This window comes from Ambystoma mexicanum, chromosome 12 (genome assembly GCF_040938575.1).
Source record: "Ambystoma mexicanum isolate Mex_15411 chromosome 12, UKY_AmexF1_1, whole genome shotgun sequence".
NCBI lineage: Eukaryota > Metazoa > Chordata > Amphibia > Caudata > Ambystomatidae > Ambystoma > Ambystoma mexicanum.
In genome coordinates this window covers 681,942,728-681,960,871 of record NC_090936.1, presented here as the reverse complement: position 1 = coordinate 681,960,871, position 18,144 = coordinate 681,942,728, and the positions used below count along the sequence as shown (strand labels likewise).

At 43.6% G+C, this 18,144-nt stretch overlaps 1 protein-coding gene and 1 long non-coding RNA gene across 2 annotated transcripts in view; one reads left to right on the top strand and one right to left on the bottom strand.

Annotated features, from left to right (window-relative positions):
• The window catches only part of LOC138513998 (lysosomal alpha-glucosidase-like), a 1,078,298-nt gene that overhangs the window by 690,184 nt on the left and 369,970 nt on the right, over nt 1-18,144 (bottom strand). Inside the window, exons 6-7 of the mRNA XM_069629222.1 lie at nt 17,347-17,443; nt 12,481-12,593 (exon numbers count right to left, since the gene is read on the bottom strand). Coding sequence (XP_069485323.1) covers nt 12,481-12,593; nt 17,347-17,443 — 210 coding nt within the window. The remainder of the gene's footprint in view (nt 1-12,480; nt 12,594-17,346; nt 17,444-18,144) is intronic.
• Nucleotides 1-18,144, top strand: part of LOC138513999 (uncharacterized) — a 46,120-nt gene that overhangs the window by 2,479 nt on the left and 25,497 nt on the right. The gene's annotated exons all lie outside the window — the stretch shown is intronic.

Here is an 18,144-nt window from a genome sequence, read left to right as displayed (position 1 = left end):
CCAACAGGCTTAAAGGTACTCCAACAGGCTTAAAGGTACTCACTCCTCTGAGTGACCAGCCAGCAATCACGTAAAGTTTTACAGTCTCTTTTCTTGGTTTAACCTGTCTTTTCGGGGTAAATATGGGATAAGATTACGAATATCTTTTGGTCAGGGGCCATCTCTCTTAAAAATTGGCTTCTCACATGCTGGCAGCACGTTTTGCTAAATGCTCCGCTTCCAGTTAAATATGTAACAATGAAAAGGCATTTGCATAGTGAAACAAGTTTCTTAATCTTAAATCCACCATTTGATTTCTTTAATCTGAAAGGTGAAAGGTGTGAAAAAAGACATTTATTATACGTCAATGATGGACATATGTATAATAAATGCATGTTTCACGCCAGCGTTCTAACGCTGCTGCTTGCTGGAAGATCATCGTATTTTTACATTCAGACGCAGTTGCGTTGCGTTGCGCAGCGTGATTATCCGGTGCATACATACTCATTTGTTCATTGTGCTACTTCACGGTCTATATCCTTCCAATCCAACCACCCAAATAAAGTGAATAAGGAGGTGAAATTCGCCTGGCCTGCACTGTTTACCTACTGGTACTTAAACCAGGCCAGACGGCCATTCTTTCACAACGAGGAGTGACGCATTTGTTTTGTTGGATGACGTATTGCCTTCACACTGTTTAAGGTGAGGGGTGGATCACTGCCACAGTACGCATACTGGGTGGCCAATTCATACAGCGGCTCTGCTGGATCAATCCTGAATGATTTATTGGTAAGAGGACACTAAGGCCTTTAGAATGGGGATAGTCACCCCCTCTGCCTTAGGAGCCTGCCACCTGGGGTTACTCCATTATGATGATGATACTAGGCAGTTTTAATGCAAAGCCCAGTTTCTTAAGTGGAGCTGTAGAAAGGGTTACTTGGTCTTACGCCCTCCCCTCACATCCAACGTTCTCTCAGTCGCTGCACCATCCGCTGCACTGCAGAGCATTACATAATAAAGGGCTTTTTTCAGCCTATATAGGGTCAGCAGTGTTGGTGTTACAAAGAGAGGATCAGTGGGTTGAGTGGCTGCTGCAGAGACGGTTGCCAATGATTACCTGCATCACACAGCGACACCATGTAGAGGATTGGTGCGTAGTTATGATTAGCACACTGAATTGCCTTTAGTCACTGATAATAGGTGGTTTGTTTTCCTGCAATTAACAGTACTCTTTAAATTGGGGAGGAAGGGCTGTCAAAATGGACTGTCTGAATTACATACATGCATGCAATTTCGTTTTCTGACATACGACATGTGGGTGAGCCTCTCAACACAGAATTCTGATATATTATTTTCTGGCACACAGATGGACTGTGAATCTGTACCGTGACTACATGCCCACCCCATGTTTAAATATTTCGGATGTATGGTGCTGAATGAGGCCCCAAACTCTCAATACGGATTCCACCATAACAAAAAGTACAACAGAAACACGGTGTCGTTGGTGAAGTGGAGCCACTGATAAGCGTACAACTATGGTTGAACGCCCAAGCGCCGAGGCACTTTGTCGGGACACTGAGGGAGCTTCATTGCCAGGACTCACTCTCTACCCATGTTAGTTTTTGATAAAATGCCACCTATAAGCTCAAACTATTGAATTAGAGTGCAGCTAGGGAGAAATGTCATATGAGGTGGGGCACAGAGCTTGTAGGTGTTGTTTGGTTACTTACCCACGCATTGACTGACCATGGCCATGCTAATCCTTATGGCCATTTCCACCTGCTTTCTGCCTCTCTCCACCCAAAACACATCCTCCTGGGATCTCTTTTGGCTAGCCTTAGCATCAAGCGTTGTTCCCCTGCCAGGGTTTTCTCACAGCAGTCTTCTGAGAGTTAATGACTTCATTGGAACTGTAAAAGCGTTACTGGTGTAATAGAAATGTCTTACCAGGTCTGCCTTCAGCCACTCGATTTATAAGCACTATGCCTGTCCTTCATTGAAGTTCTGTTAAAAACAAGCATTGGCAAAGACAACAGTTTAACTTTGTGTATCAATATTTGGCATTTAAAGGCACTGCTATTATATTTCCAGCTACTCTCACCACTCTGCAGGTGCTACAATCCAGCTAATACCACTATGGCAGTGTCTGGCAAATGCCTTTTCCGTGCCTACAGAAAAGACAAAACTGTTGGCATTGCACGTTTAAGAATGCCTTTTATCTGTGTGCCCTTCCCAACATGGGAACAGGATTATAATTATAATTTTACTTTTATTGGACAAACACGCTGCCCGTGAGCTATCCCCCCTCACCAATGGATGGAATGGATTTAGGGATACACGTTTGTCTGGGCACCTTTAATACCGTATGAATTTGTTTGTCTCATCTGCAAAATGTGGAACGTCCCCGGTCCACCTGTCATTGGACATATACTTTGAGAGATCATGAACTTCTTTAAAACATCACTTTTTAATACATATATGTTTAAAAACCGCTTTAAATGCACTCTTTTTGAACAATTATATTCAACATTTTCTTGGGGATACTCCCAATCCCCTCATAGAAAGGTTGGGCTTTTGTGCTGTGCTCGCCCCTTTGGCGAAATATGGGGCCACTTTGAAAAAAATGTCCAGGGCCACTTTTGGTTCCCAGTCCGGCCCTGTCTGCAAAACCAAAATTCAAATCTCACAGGATAAGAATTGTGACTCTTAGTTTCAGGGTCAATGTTAGTAAGTCACTGAGATGTGTGATAAAATGTGCCATGCTATGGCCTGTATGTAAGAAAGATGCTGATTGTAGTATTAGCATCGACCTCAAACTTTGCCCAAAGCACTTTGCACTCTAAGACAGAAATGCTCACAATTTTACGAATTTGTAGAGAATTGTCATAGATCAGTGCCACGCCACGCCATTTGGGGCTCTTGCGGTCTGATCTTAATATGCTGAAACCTGCGGTAATGGCAAATGAGAGGGCCCCATGTGACCGCATGCAGCCAGGACTCAGTAATGGCACACAGTTCGATTGTATGGGTGTTAATGTGGTCGGCTACCTCTGAGGTGCGCTTAATAAGGGATCTTGTGTTCAATAGAATGCATTTAAGGTTTTTACTAGGTTTGTTAGTCAGTTGTTATGCTGCAGAGAATTGCCTGGGACATTAAGGTGCAGGAGGGGCATGGCGGTGTTGTCAATTATTGGCATTCTTAGCCTTTTAGTGGATTCCACATTGTCCAACACAAAGTGCTCCACCACCCCGCTATCAAAACCAGAGGGAATGTCCAATGCATGCTTATTCAAGGATCTGGTGTTCAGTAATGACATATTTATAGCCTTCCCTCTGATCATTAGTAGGATTGTATTCTTATGAGCTAGATTACAAGGTACAGCATGAAAAGTATATTTAGACATATGTGCGTCAAATGATGAAATAGGATAGACGTCAAGTAAACTCTCATTACTCAGAATGACTGACAGGAAGGAGACAGTTTTATTGCCAGTACTCCATTTCCATAGTCAAATGTGCAATGTAGCGTGGAAAGCACATTGTCTGTCACATCTTTAGATTGCATAGCCTGAACTGAGCAATTAGGATCTCTTTGTTTGTCCATATTCAGGGTTGTGCCATTGTCGTTAATAAGTTCTGATGGCATAGGATTGTTCTCGAACAATGGCCGAGCTTCTAAAAATCGCTGAGTGCAAGGGCTAGGGCTACTTGCACTCTGCGGGATTACGGTTGGCACATCTTCTTGATTTTGAAGGTTCATTGAAACATATTTAGCAAGAGTTAATTCTCGTTTGACTTTCTGAGTGGCTAATAAGATCTCTAGATTTAAGGGATGGCCCATGGTAGATGCTGTGAATTTTTAACATGATCAAACAGAGGAAGATTAAGGCATATTGACCACAAGCAATCCCTTAAACTAAAGGGATCAACCCTTGATAAATTGAAACACAGAGCTTGTGGTTGGGAACTGCTACGTCGTCTAGGTGGATTCCATTAAATGACCATTTTCACTAATGGTGCTGGAAAGAACATTTGCATGACAGCAGGTTTATCAAAAAATATACTTATTTTATTAGTCAAGTGCGTACAAAAAGTTAAAAACTCAAAATGTTGAAGTACCTGTTCGGTCTTCTATCAAAAAGATGAGGAAGACATGTGTATTATTGTCTCTACATGTGTTAACCCCCTTAGAGCGGTAAGTATGTTGGTTTGGGTACTTAACCGTTAAAGTGACTTGTGCTGTGCTACTAGTTGCATCGGGCCTTACCTCATTAATCACAACTCACTCAATCACATTCTATTCATTCTACCTTAATTCACGCTAATGCATGCTTTCTGCCGACTCTGTCCAAACCGGCACAAACCAGCTTAGACGTGCCAGTGCTGACGCACCTGACGTGTCAAGAAGTAGGTTGGAGCAGGATGGGAAAAGTAGTCCCCACAACTTCAATTACATATGATGCACACGCTAAGTATTTAAAGAGCAGCAATTTAATCTGCAACAATGCTAGAAGTACGTGGTAAAAGTCTAACACACAATTGATGCCTGTGAAGTTAAGGAAATGCTAAACTAAAGTACCCTCGTTCACTGTCACAATAAGCAGTCAGATGAAAAATAAACAGCGAGCTGATTTAAGCTATTCCTGACTTTACCAAAGACAAAGTTGCAGGTTCATTTCTCCTTGGTCCATGAAAGTAGTCAAAATGGTAGGTTGCGCTGTGTCTCTGGAGGCAAGAAGTAACTTACATTTTTTACTGTAATACAAATATTTTGTTATCTTTCTTTCCGAGTGCTGTTGATACCATTAGTGGAAGTGGTGTGGAAAGAAGCATTTGTGACGTTCATTAGTGATTGTTGTGTGACACACTTTAGTGTGCATGTGCACTGCTAGTGGTACCCTGCTACACTGCATATGAGTGTGTGGGCGTGGGTGTGTGAGAGAGAAGAATGGCACTTTTGGGATGCATAAATAAGAGTCCCCCTGATGGCTATGTGTAGACATTGGGTTTGGTGATGCATGAAGTAACTCCTGTATCACTGTTCTGGCATTTGTTTATACATTAAGCATGCATGCCAATATTATCCATTCCATTCTGGAAGCTCTAGTCCAGTCTTGGTTTTAACTCAGTATTCTGGGACTTTTAGTCCTGAGTTTATACTGTGGAGATCCTGGACTACAAGTCCCAGAATGAAAAGTAAAACTGAACTAGTGTCTCCCTGAGGATAATGTTGGCATGCATAAAGAGGTGATCTATAGAACGCGTATGATATTTATCTATGAGTCACCAGTATGGGGTGTGGGAAAAATTGAAGATCTTTCCCTGAGAAAATCCTGGGATGATGCCTATTAATAAGAGGTCGTCACAACAAACATACTCCTACACTCCGATGGATAGGGGAGGCATTTTACAAACCTTTGAAAATCCTTTCGAGGCATGAAAACAGGGGAAACGTTTCCCTGATAACCCATAATATACTCTTCAAAGATATCAAGTGTTGTATGTTTGAGTGGGACCTTCGAACATTGAGGTTTTTGAAGAATGTTAGTTCTGTGAGTCTCTTTCCATATCAGATTACTTTTGGACACTGAGCTATGCTTTTATCAATGTATTCGCATTTGCCTATTGACTTGGTCATATTCGCTAGACTTTTGGACTCTGCATTCAGCGTCAGCTGGGATTTTGTGCCCTTGGCCACAAGCAAGAAAAAAGTTAATAATAAAAAAACAGGTCTAAACCTCAATAACTGCACCTTGATTGCCACTAGTTACTGTCTCCTGGCAGCACCATCTGTTCTAAAGCCCGCCCCATGAAGTACATAGTGTGATGCCTTTCGCCCAATTAAAAGAGCAAGCAGAGGTGACAGAACATTCACTCATAGCCTTCAACCGTCGAGTACAACAGACACACTTCTACCACCACACATACTACCTACAACTAGCTACACTGCCACCAGTACAATCACTGTGGTAGTCAGCAGCTACACAGCATCAGCTGCACATAGATGTGCTGCATCCTGATTCTAAATATTGCAATATCCTCACTGCAGTGCCTCAATGAAAGTCTGGCCTAGAGAATTGGGGCTTCCAGCTATGGGGAATTTACCCCACCCGACCCTTTACAGGCAAGAGGAGCATTCCGACTGTAGACAGGTGGAATCCACACGTCATGGCCTGCACCAGTGCCACAGTAAAGAAGCAGAAAGAGCAGTCCTCAGAAATGAGACTGGGATGGGCATACCCACAAGAGTACCTGCACTTAAATCATAAAAATCCCTAAGGGCATTAAAAACGTTCAGCTCCAAGAGCTTTTGGTGATAGAAACAAGAAATATGAATACACAGCACACAATATTAATAGATCTTACATGCAATGTATATATACTGAATGTATATAAAATAATGTAATCTATCATTCTAAAAAGTAATCATACTAAAACAAAGGTCTGCAATATGGTACATAAACAGACATCTTCCAAAGTACAACAGCAAATTAAAATTGATGGAAGAGGAAGCCCCAAACCTTGCATTCCAACATGCTAAATCTGTCTTCGGTTTAACAATCCATAGAACATCTGATAGATTTTTTTTTCATGTTTTACCCTACAAAAAAGATTCTAAAAAATTTCGATTTTTAACTATTTTGACACTGAAAGTATACTGTAAAATACACCATTTTAGCACATTATTTAAACAATTTTCTCATGGGTGGGGAGGGGGGGCGCCCAAATGCCCCTCGATTGCTTTGGGCTTCCTCGCTAACCTTGGTCGCTCCTGCATATTCGACCGGGGCAGAAGAAACCCCCTTTCCTCTCCGGGCACCTCTTGCGGTGGGCACTACCAATATGCTCGTTCAATTTATCAGAGAAACACCTTTGGAATGTTCAAGTTCTTTAAGCAATACTGTTAAGAGTTGGTTCTCTCACTCGTCGAAATGCTCCTCGAAGGACGTCCTTTATGATAGCTGGTGCATTTTGGGGACTTGGTAGCAGTGCCCACTGATGGGAAACTACATTTCCCTTAAGGCCCATCACGTGCTCGTGTCCCGGTGCCAGCATGCCGTGGACCAAACAGAATTATGTATATGCCGAGCAAGACAGTACGCCTGGTAACATGAGCACCCGTTACAAGCACCAGGTGCCTCTCAACTAGACTACATCTGCGAGTAGCATGTCATATCCCCTGCAGTACATTTTCCAGAATCCTGCTACCCCTCTTCCCAGGTCTTCACACGGCTTCCCGTCGCCACCCCAATTACCAGTTGTCATGACTATGGTTTGTGGATTTCCTCTTACCTGGTACAACGTGCAGACTCATTTTGGTTCAGAAACGCAAATTACATTGCTCTGCACCTGCTTCTTGGATTTCCCATCTGGCTGGTCGACTTTCATTTCGTATCTACCCATCTTCCTGACCCTAAAACGCCATTCTAGCGCTCACTATGGACTATGATCTAGCCACCTCTGGGTTCTGAATTATTAGCAGTGCCCTGGGTCAACTTTTTACTGGTTGTGTGGTTCTGCCCCGGCTCCCCCTTCATTCGCCAGGCGCCATCCTGCTCTATGAACTCTGCCTTGAAGCCCTGGAACCTCTGTCTTACTTCTCATCACTGGACCCGGTCTCTGCCCAGGTGGGTGATAGCATAACGAGGGATTTATCAGGCCACAACAGGGTGGACCCTTTTCAGTATTTGATTAACCAATACTCTGCTTTTTCCTTGCAGACAGGAAAGAGAGACTAGTGCCATTACTCCCGCCTTTCCACCTGGCTACCTGGCCAGAGCGTGATGTTTCTTCTTCTCAACCGAGAAGTCTGGAGAAAAGTCTTGCTCTCCTCTTTGGGATTTTCCCCTTGATAACAACCGAAACATACACATATGGGGTCTCTTGCGTTGGAGATTGTGATTTAGGGCGGCCTTGCGGCTCTTAGTCTTTGGCATTCATGTCTGAGTATTCATCTAGACATGGAGATCTCAATACCATAGAGTGCTCCCTTTCATTTGTAATCACAGAACTAATCCGCAAACATGTCTCTTTCTTTCCTGCGTTCACTTGTGTATATAATTTGCACATCACAAGGAATCTGTGTTAGATAGTGATGTCTGCAGGGCATCTGCTTTGTACACACCTACATAAGTGTATACTAACCCTGCCGCTTCCTCACACTGTAAAATCCTATTGAAAATGTTGTGTAGAAAAGTATCTTGTTCACCAAATTCTCATTTCCCTTTTACACACCATGAAATGCAAACCTGTGTATTCCTTTTGTGTGTTCACGTGTGCGCAAACCTTTCTCTATGCATGAAGGTCCCATTTCAGTTGTATCATCACTGCTTGATGAAGAGAGGGCCATGTGGTCTTGAAAGATAGCAGACAGCATTATGGAGTTCACCTAATGCGAGTGCCATCTCTGCAAGATCCTGTGTTCTTTCTTAAGAAAAGCAGAACTTGCATGCAAAGGTTTTGAGAGCGTTCTCAAATTCTCAAGGGTCTGAAGCACTTCTGAACTATTAACTAAGGGGCAGTCATGCTAACTTGTTTGCATACAAGTTGTCAAATGTGGAAGATGGAGTATGTGTTGTGATGTAAAGCCAACTGACCTGCAGCTGGTAAAATCAGACCAAACACAATACATTCAATGGATTAACATTCCAAAAAAGCCAGGTAGCAATCACATGTGAATCAACAAAATCATGACATGTTCGCAAACTGACCAATCAGACTCAACCATGTTATAGAGTTGAAGGAGAAAGAATAACCAATGGAGCACCAAGTCATGAAGGGTGGCATCACCGGTGGAAGTGAAGGGGGCTGCCTCACTGCTTTGCTTCCACTGCCAGAACACGCCAGGATATCGTGCATATATTAAATACACCCGCTTTGCTCCTTCACGCCCCACTCTAGTCCTTTGTTTAGGTCCCCTGTCAACTCTGCTACCTTTCATCAGCCAACTTGCAGCTCTCAGCTCCGGTGCCTTAGTGATTCCACCTGGACACAGGAAAACCTGGGGATGATGCAGGAGAGCTGAGAGGAGAGATGCAAAGCATGGAAGTGCAAGAGGGCAAATGCAACTACCCATTGCACTGCATCGCACATGTGAGATCTTTAGCTACTGCGTTCACATAGCATGGATCACCTGAGCACCACAAGTAAAGCACTAATTCCAACATCAAGTCACATGTTGCCTGAATTCACAAACATCAAGAACAATTAAGAGAAGTGAAGCCCACCCTCAAATCAAGCAACAATGCAAATGGGCCCCCAGCAGCAGAAACATTTCAGCTAAAGGCAGCTCACCCCAAATGCCAGACTCCAGTCAAATGTACAGATAATGATCAAGAAAAATAAAACCAAAGCAATCTCAAAATATGCAAATGTTTCTCTGCCCAAAACTCATCATCTCCACAAAATAGAGAGAGGAAGTCGAAAATGGAATGATCAGTTTCCAATAATGCACAGCAAAGCTGTCCACTGTGTACCAGGGTACAGACACCAATACTGTCTCCAAATACTTTTCACACTATTGAAGTATCTTACTAATGCCAACCCAGTCTTGCTGTGTCATTTCTCCTTCCCCAGCAGCATATGTATTTCTGCACTTGATCCACTGGTTGTACACTACAGCTTATTCAGAGAGAACACTGTTGAATGCCATTATATACTTAACTTTATTATAGATGTGAGACTCCCACACCTAGGAGCCGCAAACTTGTCCATCTATGTCTGACAATGGATCCATCTTCTCTGAAGACGTTCTACGATAAGACACTTGGTGGAAGGTATCTTGGTCGTGAGTGAGGTGGGGCATCTTTGATTGAATCTTTGTGAAGGTAGTTTGGGAGTGAAGGATTGCCATCTTGCATGAGTGTAGAAGCCCTGGCTTTTTTATTTTTAATACAATAATGACAGCAATACATCTTAGAAAGGGTGGTCTGCTGTACAGACTCGTCTTTTAGAAAGTTCCATGCCAAATGCATAATCTACCGTTGCCCTTCGGCATCAGACTCCCAATCAGCACCTCCTGTGCTTCAGTGGCACAGAGCAGGTTCGGAGGTCTCAGGTGTCCTGCTTTAAAGTCACTGCAGTGAAGCGACTGCAACTAAATCTGTACCTCTGTTCTAAAGCCTTACGAATTATGATAAACTAAAGCCTGGTGGCAGGGTTAGTATGGTTTTGGTATGGTAGCTGGTAGTTCACATTTTTATTGAAACCACAGCAGATGTGTTTCATACACAAGCCAACATTGTGAGCCCAGACCAGCTGTGATACCAAGACCTGCCTCTTTGCCAGTTGCACTGGTACCAAGGTTCCCCAATGGAGATGAAGGACGCCTGCAGTCACTAGCTAGCCTCCCCCAGGATGGGAGTGAAGAGAACAACCCACACGGGTGGCCTCATCAACCCACATCATTCAAACTCTGCATTGAAATGCACTAAGCTTCATCTCAAACCCATCTGGATCAATGTGACTCGCCGCATTCAAAACTGGTTCAATCCGTTTGCACAACCTTGAGTAGCATTGTTCGATGCCATTGATCAGCCAAGAACTGCGAAAGGTAATGTTGCAAGGCCCCAACTCCTTTGGCCACTTTAAAACTGTAGAGATGGCTAAGCCACCCATTTCGAACCTTGTTGAACCAAGACATATTCTTTTGGTAACATTATTGGTATTCTTTTGGTAACATTATTGGTGACTTATTGTATTTCCCCCCTGCTAAATTATTCAGAGTGCTTGCATCATTTACTTTCTTCATATTCTGTGTTCTTTCCACAAGGGAGGTTTATTTTTATTTTTTATAGCAAAGTTATTGCGTATATTGTGTTTAATCAAATAATATACATTTGCAGAGAACCTTGATTGGACATTGCTTTATTTTGGACTGTTGTACTATTGCGGTTTGGGTCACTAGTGGTTCACATTCACACGTTTGAGAATATAGCCTGACCTCAGCCCACTTTCCCACGAAAAGCAAAGGACGACTCTTGACTGTGCCTGGTTCATCTTTATGGTTGGACTCACTGTTGCCACTACTCATTCCATTGGGGGAACCATTCCAGTCTTCCTATTTAACATTACTTTTAAGAGCGGTCCAGTCTAACTTCCATCATCAAGGCTTCACCATATTATGCATACTTTGTAGACTAATTTAGGGAAGACTGCATCAAAACATTAAATCTATTCAGAAATCGTCACCAATGTTGCAATTACCCACACAGCCGTCTCTGAGGTGTGTCACAGGAACATGTATTATAGAAAATACAAATAAATCACTTAATAAAAAGAAAAAGGTGTGTTGAATTCTGAGAAGACTGCTTTCCAGAATGCCCTCACCGCAGCAACGCCCAACATCTCCGGCTGTGATCTCGAGTTGACTATGGCATAGCATTCAGCTTCATTCATTGTGTGTAATTGTGATATAAACAGCATTCACGTGCGAGTCTGCTGCTATGGTGCTAACCTGTATGGTATCTAGTGAATGTGAGCCGAGGTCAATTAAACCGCTAAAAGACCAAGGCGCTCTATAGGGGGTACACGACCCTCGTAGAATTATCACCATGTGCATTATTGCCCTTTACAATTAATCGCCACTGGTGTAAAATACAAACATGCAACTGAACATACCAATCTTGCGTCACTTAGCCCTTGGATGTAATCCAGCAACGTGTGGGACCATTCTTTATTTTCTTTATTTATGCATTTGGCTGAACAAGCCTTAAGCAATGAACAATGATAAACAATTAAACATGATTACATTTCATATTACAAAAACCACATTGCACCAATAAAATTTAAATATCAAAACATCCCTATTCATCTTAAAGAATGATTGTCTTAAGTCCAAGTGTAAGCCTATCAATCAAAACAGCTCAGTGTTTCGGCCCCCATCCGTGCAAATACTAGAGCCTCAGTAAGACAACCATGAACCCCATTCAGGTTTGTTTCAACTTGATCATATTCCAAATGGAGCAGTCTGCCGAAGTCATGACCACAGATTCTGCCGTGAATAGTGTATTTGTTTATTTGCATTTCTAAAGCGCTCACACAGCCCGCGGGCATCGAGGCACCGTTACAGAAATTGTTTTTTTTAATTTTGTAATTGTTTTTTGTTGTTGTCTTAATAGATTTCTAAGCGCGACCCGGGGATCAAACCTATTTTCATGTTGTCTTGCTTCCAAGGCGAATACGTTGCCGCTGAGCTATCCTCCAGGGAAAAAATTCCTAAATTGATCTAAACGTATGTGGTCAATGCAGCTAACCATTGGGCTATAACCCATAACATAATTTGCCATGAGGGACGAGCAAGCCGTTAGAAGGTGGGGGCTTGTTTCCACCACCTCCTAACAGAAACGGCACACCCTCTTCTCATTTGGTATCCCACTCATTGCTCCCCTATATTCTTCAGTGGGGAGGATATTGAATCTTCAGTGGGGGACCATTTGTGAAATGCATTGGTTTGTGGAACCTCATCCCAATGTCAGAATTGGCTGTGGGTGTCATGCTTACCTCTGTGTATTGCTGGACAATACTTTCGGGAGTTGGACCGAGAAAAATGTAAAAATCCAGGATTCCCCCAATGGTGCGCAGAGTTAAGGATGGCGATGGCTTCAGAAGCACCTCTGAAAGACAGGAATGGAAAGGACAGGTGTATTAGACGTACGTACTCAGTGTCCCGGAGACACAGGTCCTTCTCTGCATAGCTGCTGAGTGGGGCAGAAGGCTGCTTCAAAGAGGTTCACACCCATGCACCGCAAAGCAGCATTCACCTGTGATCTAGGCCTGCGAGAACACAATCGCATTAAGCAAGAAGTAGCGAGCACAATAGGTTTTGTCGTGCAGCCTCAAATACAACGATTGTGCCCTGAGATGGCTGATATAGTCACCACATGGTAACATGGGCAGCTGCCACCAACGCCATGCAGCAGCAGAATGTGATCTCCACACCTATTACGCCAGCCTACCCCCTACACCCCTCCCGCAACACCCTTACACTTAAACGTTCTCAGAACAGACCATGTCAGTAGCGAGCAGAGCAGAATGCCTGTATTCGGGGATTCCCTCCGGAAACACGTCCCGAAAGTCCCCTTACCAAGCTCATTTAGAAACAAAAAACGGAACATGTGTTTGTTGAATGTGCCCTCATCAACACCACAGGTTTCACCTCTTGCCACGACATCTCCACCCACTACCATCACATTGCCCCTTCTTACAGAAGCTAAATCGAACAGGTCAATAATGTTAAACACCAATGCATAAGCAATACAAATGTAGATGTTTTACTTATCAGAGCTTTTAGATGACTTATAAAACCTAGTCTCAGGTCCGCAGTCCATTGCCTTGTCACATATCACGTTAATGTGACATGGGAGTCAGATAAGAGAATGCAAGCCACACAGCTACCAAGCTTACTACAATAGCCTGCTTGCACTTACAAGATCAAAAGGGCTAATTGAAGGTGCTACAAATGCCATTGTATGAAGTGGGCCACCGATGGCTGCCTGGCAGGACCAGGGAAAGTGGGGGCATGGCCAAAGCACTGGCCTGCATGCATCCACCCACAAATCGAACCATCCTCCCCACACACTCCTTCTTTCAACATGTCTCTATGGTACACAATTCCCAGGCAGCTACGCTGTCACACAAAGTTCGATCAATTCAATTTAAGATAAGAATATATTATAAGTACACCGTTATATGCATACAATATTTACGCTTTTTTTCGAATGGTATGATTGCGTCTCCCTTTGAAACATCATACCACTTACATCCCTGCATTTGTCAAAAGTAAAGTACTTTAGAATTTAGTTTTACAAAGGTAGCGGGCGCCCCTCTCTCGCAAGAACAGACATGATAACCTGTTCAGTGGTTATTAACCACTTGAGAGTTCGCAGCCACTGCTTTTACTCACTGTGCCTTTCACAGATGGGAAATATCCATTTGCATATCAGTCTTTGTCCTGCCCAGGGGCAGTCCAGCACCGAAATACAATGGCAACTCCAATCTGAACGAGAGTACCACCAGCAACCCCATACACGTGTTTCACCCTTGTTGGGGATCATCAGTGAGGTGAAGCTGATGCCTCTCTAAGCACAGTGAGAGGGAGACCACGTCTGGTTGCCCCCAGGAGACCTAGGGTTACCAATCCCAGGTTCCTTAAAAAATAGTTTTACAAAGGTAGCGGGCGCCCCTCTCTCGCAAGAGCAGACATGATAACCTGTTCAGTGGTTATTAACCACTTGAGAGTTTGCAGCCACTGCTTTTACTCACTGTGCCTTTCACAGATGGGAAATATCCATTTGCATATCAGTCTTTGTCCTGCCCAGGGGCAGTCCAGCACCGAAATACAATGGCAACTCCAATCTGAACGAGAGTACCACCAGCAACCCCATACACGTGTTTCACCCTTGTTGGGGATCATCAGTGAGGTGAAGCTGATGCCTCTCTAAGCACAGTGAGAGGGAGACCACGTCTGGTTGCCCCCAGGAGACCTAGGGTTACCAATCCCAGGTTCCTTAAAAAATAGTTTTACAAAGGTAGCGGGCGCCCCTCTCTCGCAAGAACAGACATGATAACCTGTTCAGTGGTTATTAACCACTTGAGAGTTCGCAGCCACTGCTTTTACTCACTGTGCCTTTCACAGATGGGAAATATCCATTTGCATATCAGTCTTTGTCCTGCCCAGGAGCAGTCCAGCACCGAAATACAATGGCAACTCCAATCTGAACGAGCCATCACGTGCCATCTGTGAAAGACTGATATGCAAATGGATATTTCCCATCTGTGAAAGGCACAGTGGGTAAAAGCAGTGGCTGCGAACTCTCAAGTGGTTAATAACCACTGAACAGGTTATCACTGAACAGGTTATCAGGCCTTGTTCTGTCGAGAGAGGGGCGCCCGCTACCTTTGCAAACTACTTTAGAATTTAGGCAGTGAAAAGAGACATCTGGCATTAGTCATGTCCATGACGTGTCATTCCATTTGTTATTAGGCATTGCAAGAGTTTCTACGTAAGCCCTTGTTAATCCGACGATCAAAAACATTAAGTGGACAATTATTGGCTCAAGCGTCGATCAAGTGGTGCGATGGCACAGGGGCGCTGCAGATAAAAGGGCGCCACCTGCTCACACAATGTAAAGTGTCATATAAATTACGTGAAACATTACATTGTGTGAGCTGGCAGCATCCTTTACCTGCAGGCCCCCATGTAAACTGTCAGTCAATGACTTTCTATTAGAAACTAAAGAAAGTCATTTACTGATACTTTACATGACAGTGTGTGACAGAGGTGTGGAGCCAGCGGCTATTCAAGAGTCACGCCGCGCCTTTGCATTCTGGTATTTGTTTGTAGTCTAGGGGTGGGGTGGGTGTGCCCATAAATCACGCAGAAAGCACTGGTAGACCTGGGGCTGGCACTGATTGTTGGTATGTGCTCCCTTTTTCTCAGATTCCCTCACTGTGCTCTTCCCCTTATGATTGTAAAACACTCCTACGCTTTCTGAAGCGAGGTCTGCGCTCAATAAATACCCTAATAATATTAATAATACATTTGGTTAAATTGGTCAAAAGGATGCACATCACTCGATTAAGTCTAATCTTAATTTTTGCAACATTCAACACTTTAGGATGACAGGCCGTGTTTCATGTATTGAATTCCCTTTGCTTCAATTGCCGTACACATGTATAGGTCCCGATTCTCAACTGGTCTTAAGTACCGAAAAGGTTGTTAAAAGCGTAAGACCTATTCTGAAGGTGGCACATTCTTCCGAAGTCAGTAGGAATGCGCCACTTTCGGAACACATGTGGCGGTTGCTAGGATGGGTTAGAAACCAACCTAGCAACTGCCACGTTTCGGTACCTGCCACTTTAGACTGGTATTCTTGTGGCACTCCTCCAGTTTTATATGTGCGCTAAAGTCGCGCACATATATGGTACCATTTTGGTGCCGTTATTTTGGAGGAGTGACACAAGAAGCTTTGTGTTACAAAAATGCTGCCGAGAACACCGGTGTATATGAACACTTTCATACACACCAAAGTAAGCAGCTTCAAAGTTGCAGAATACAATGTTGATATTGCTTGCTTTGGTGTATATGAAGGTGTTCATATACACCACACGGGTGTATATGAAGCTGCTTAAGCTGCTTATTTTGGTGTCTATGAAACATTGAAGCTGCTTACTTTGGTGTGTATGAAAGTGTTCATAGACACCCGTCTTCTCGGCAGCATTGTTGTAAAATAACAAATATATCGTTATTTTACAAAAATGCTGCCTTGATTTCATGATTGTGCCCGCCATGACAAAAACAGGCGCAATCCTGAAGGTGCACTGTCGTGCACTATGAGGACACCCAGGCCCACTTGGGAATACTGGTGGAGTCTGAGCATCCTGATTTGGCGCAGTGAATCGTTCTCTTTAGCACATTCACTGCACTAGGTTAAGAATCGGGCCCATAGTGTTATAATGGCTTGTTGCAAACTGTTTCCGGTAGCCGACAGGCTATGTGCCCTAAATGTAGACGCCATCCATTGCTGCAACCCAGACTTATTGATACGTCACTCTCCAAGGCACCTAGTTTTGCAGTGGTCCCAGCTCCCTTTATCCAGAAGTTCCTGCCCACTTTTACAGACATACCATCAAATAGACAAGCACTCTATGGTGGATTCCCTTGATCCCGCAGCACAGACTATGGTTAAGCCTTTAAAGGCCCGATTCGTGGCATGTTTTGCACGGTTCAACGTGACTTTGCACTGTAGCATCAGTTTTTGGCTACACTATGGACCAAAACTATAAAGGCATAACCTTGGCAAAATGGTGCTTGCAGACAGAATGGACTTTAAGCTCAGGAGGACAAAATATTGATCAGAAGCGAAGAACTGGTCCTGGGCTGGAAAGCCAATGTCAGGAGGTGTGTTTATTTGCTCATTTTACTTAAATATTCTCAGTTAAAAAAGCATTCCTTCCTCCGCGCTTTTAGGGGAGCTTCTGAAATTCTAGTGACAAGAGAATGTTCAAGAATGTGCATTGATTAAAGTTGTTTTAGTCGGCTGCACATAATAAATAACCTTTTTGATTTAAAATATATCTATAGCTGGAAATACATGACAGATTAAAAAGGCGTTGTGCCAGGAGGGCTATTAGGGGGATTCTGTGGCAGGGGTTAAGATTCAATGTAATACATATTATTGTGTGAAAATATTTTTTGGATTCAAACCATGAGTAAGGAGCATTAAATGGTTCCAAGTGTGCAACTAATGCAATGCCAGAATTCAGTGCTACTGTTCAAAGCAAGTACTGTTCGTGCACCTGGAATTAAAATATACAAGTACACAATAGCGGGGTGGGGTGGGCAGGTCCATTAAAGGAGGCTCTTACCTTGTGCGTTGGCATTCAGGAAGAGCACGCCATGGGCATTGGTGTCGTTCTCTAGGCACATATAGAAAGGCTGCACACCATAAAGATTGGCAAAGGGCTGCAAGAAACAAAAACAAGGCATGTTCATTTATATTCATTACTCTATTGAGTACAATCTGAATTGCACCAACATATTCCCGAAGCATCCTGCTGTGCACCATAAGCCGCCGAGCATGAGAGTGTGATGGAGGAATTCAGGATACAAAAAGCCAGTAGTCAGAGGGAGTTATGTTATGTTATGTTGATTTATATCGTGAACCGATACCACCCAAGGGCATTCTCCAGGTGCTCATGTGTCTCTGCAAGAAAGAGGATGGGTCGGTTAGTGAGGGAAGAATGATAGGATAGGTCCAGAACCAGCAGAAACTGGCGTCTGTGTGTGTAGGCTTGCAGATGGCAGGTTAAGTGCACTGGCGTGCATCCGTACGTGTAAGGTCCAATGCCTGGGATGTTTTGTGTGTGGCTATTTGTTGTGTTGGGGTGTGTCTGTCTGTTTTATGTGTGGATTGTTGGTATTTAGGGTTGTGCGCACTGGCTTGCTCTATGTGTATGGGTGAGGTCCAATATCTGAAGATGTTTCTATGTGACTGTTGTGTTGGGGTGTGTCTGTGTTTTTTATGTGTAGATTGCCAGATTTTCAAGTTTGTGCGCACTGGCATGTTGTATCCATACAAGTAAGGTCCAGTGTCCGGGCTTGTTGTAGTGTGTGTTGCTTGTTTTCGGTGTGTGTGAGGGTATAGTTTGGCTAGCCCGAGTGGG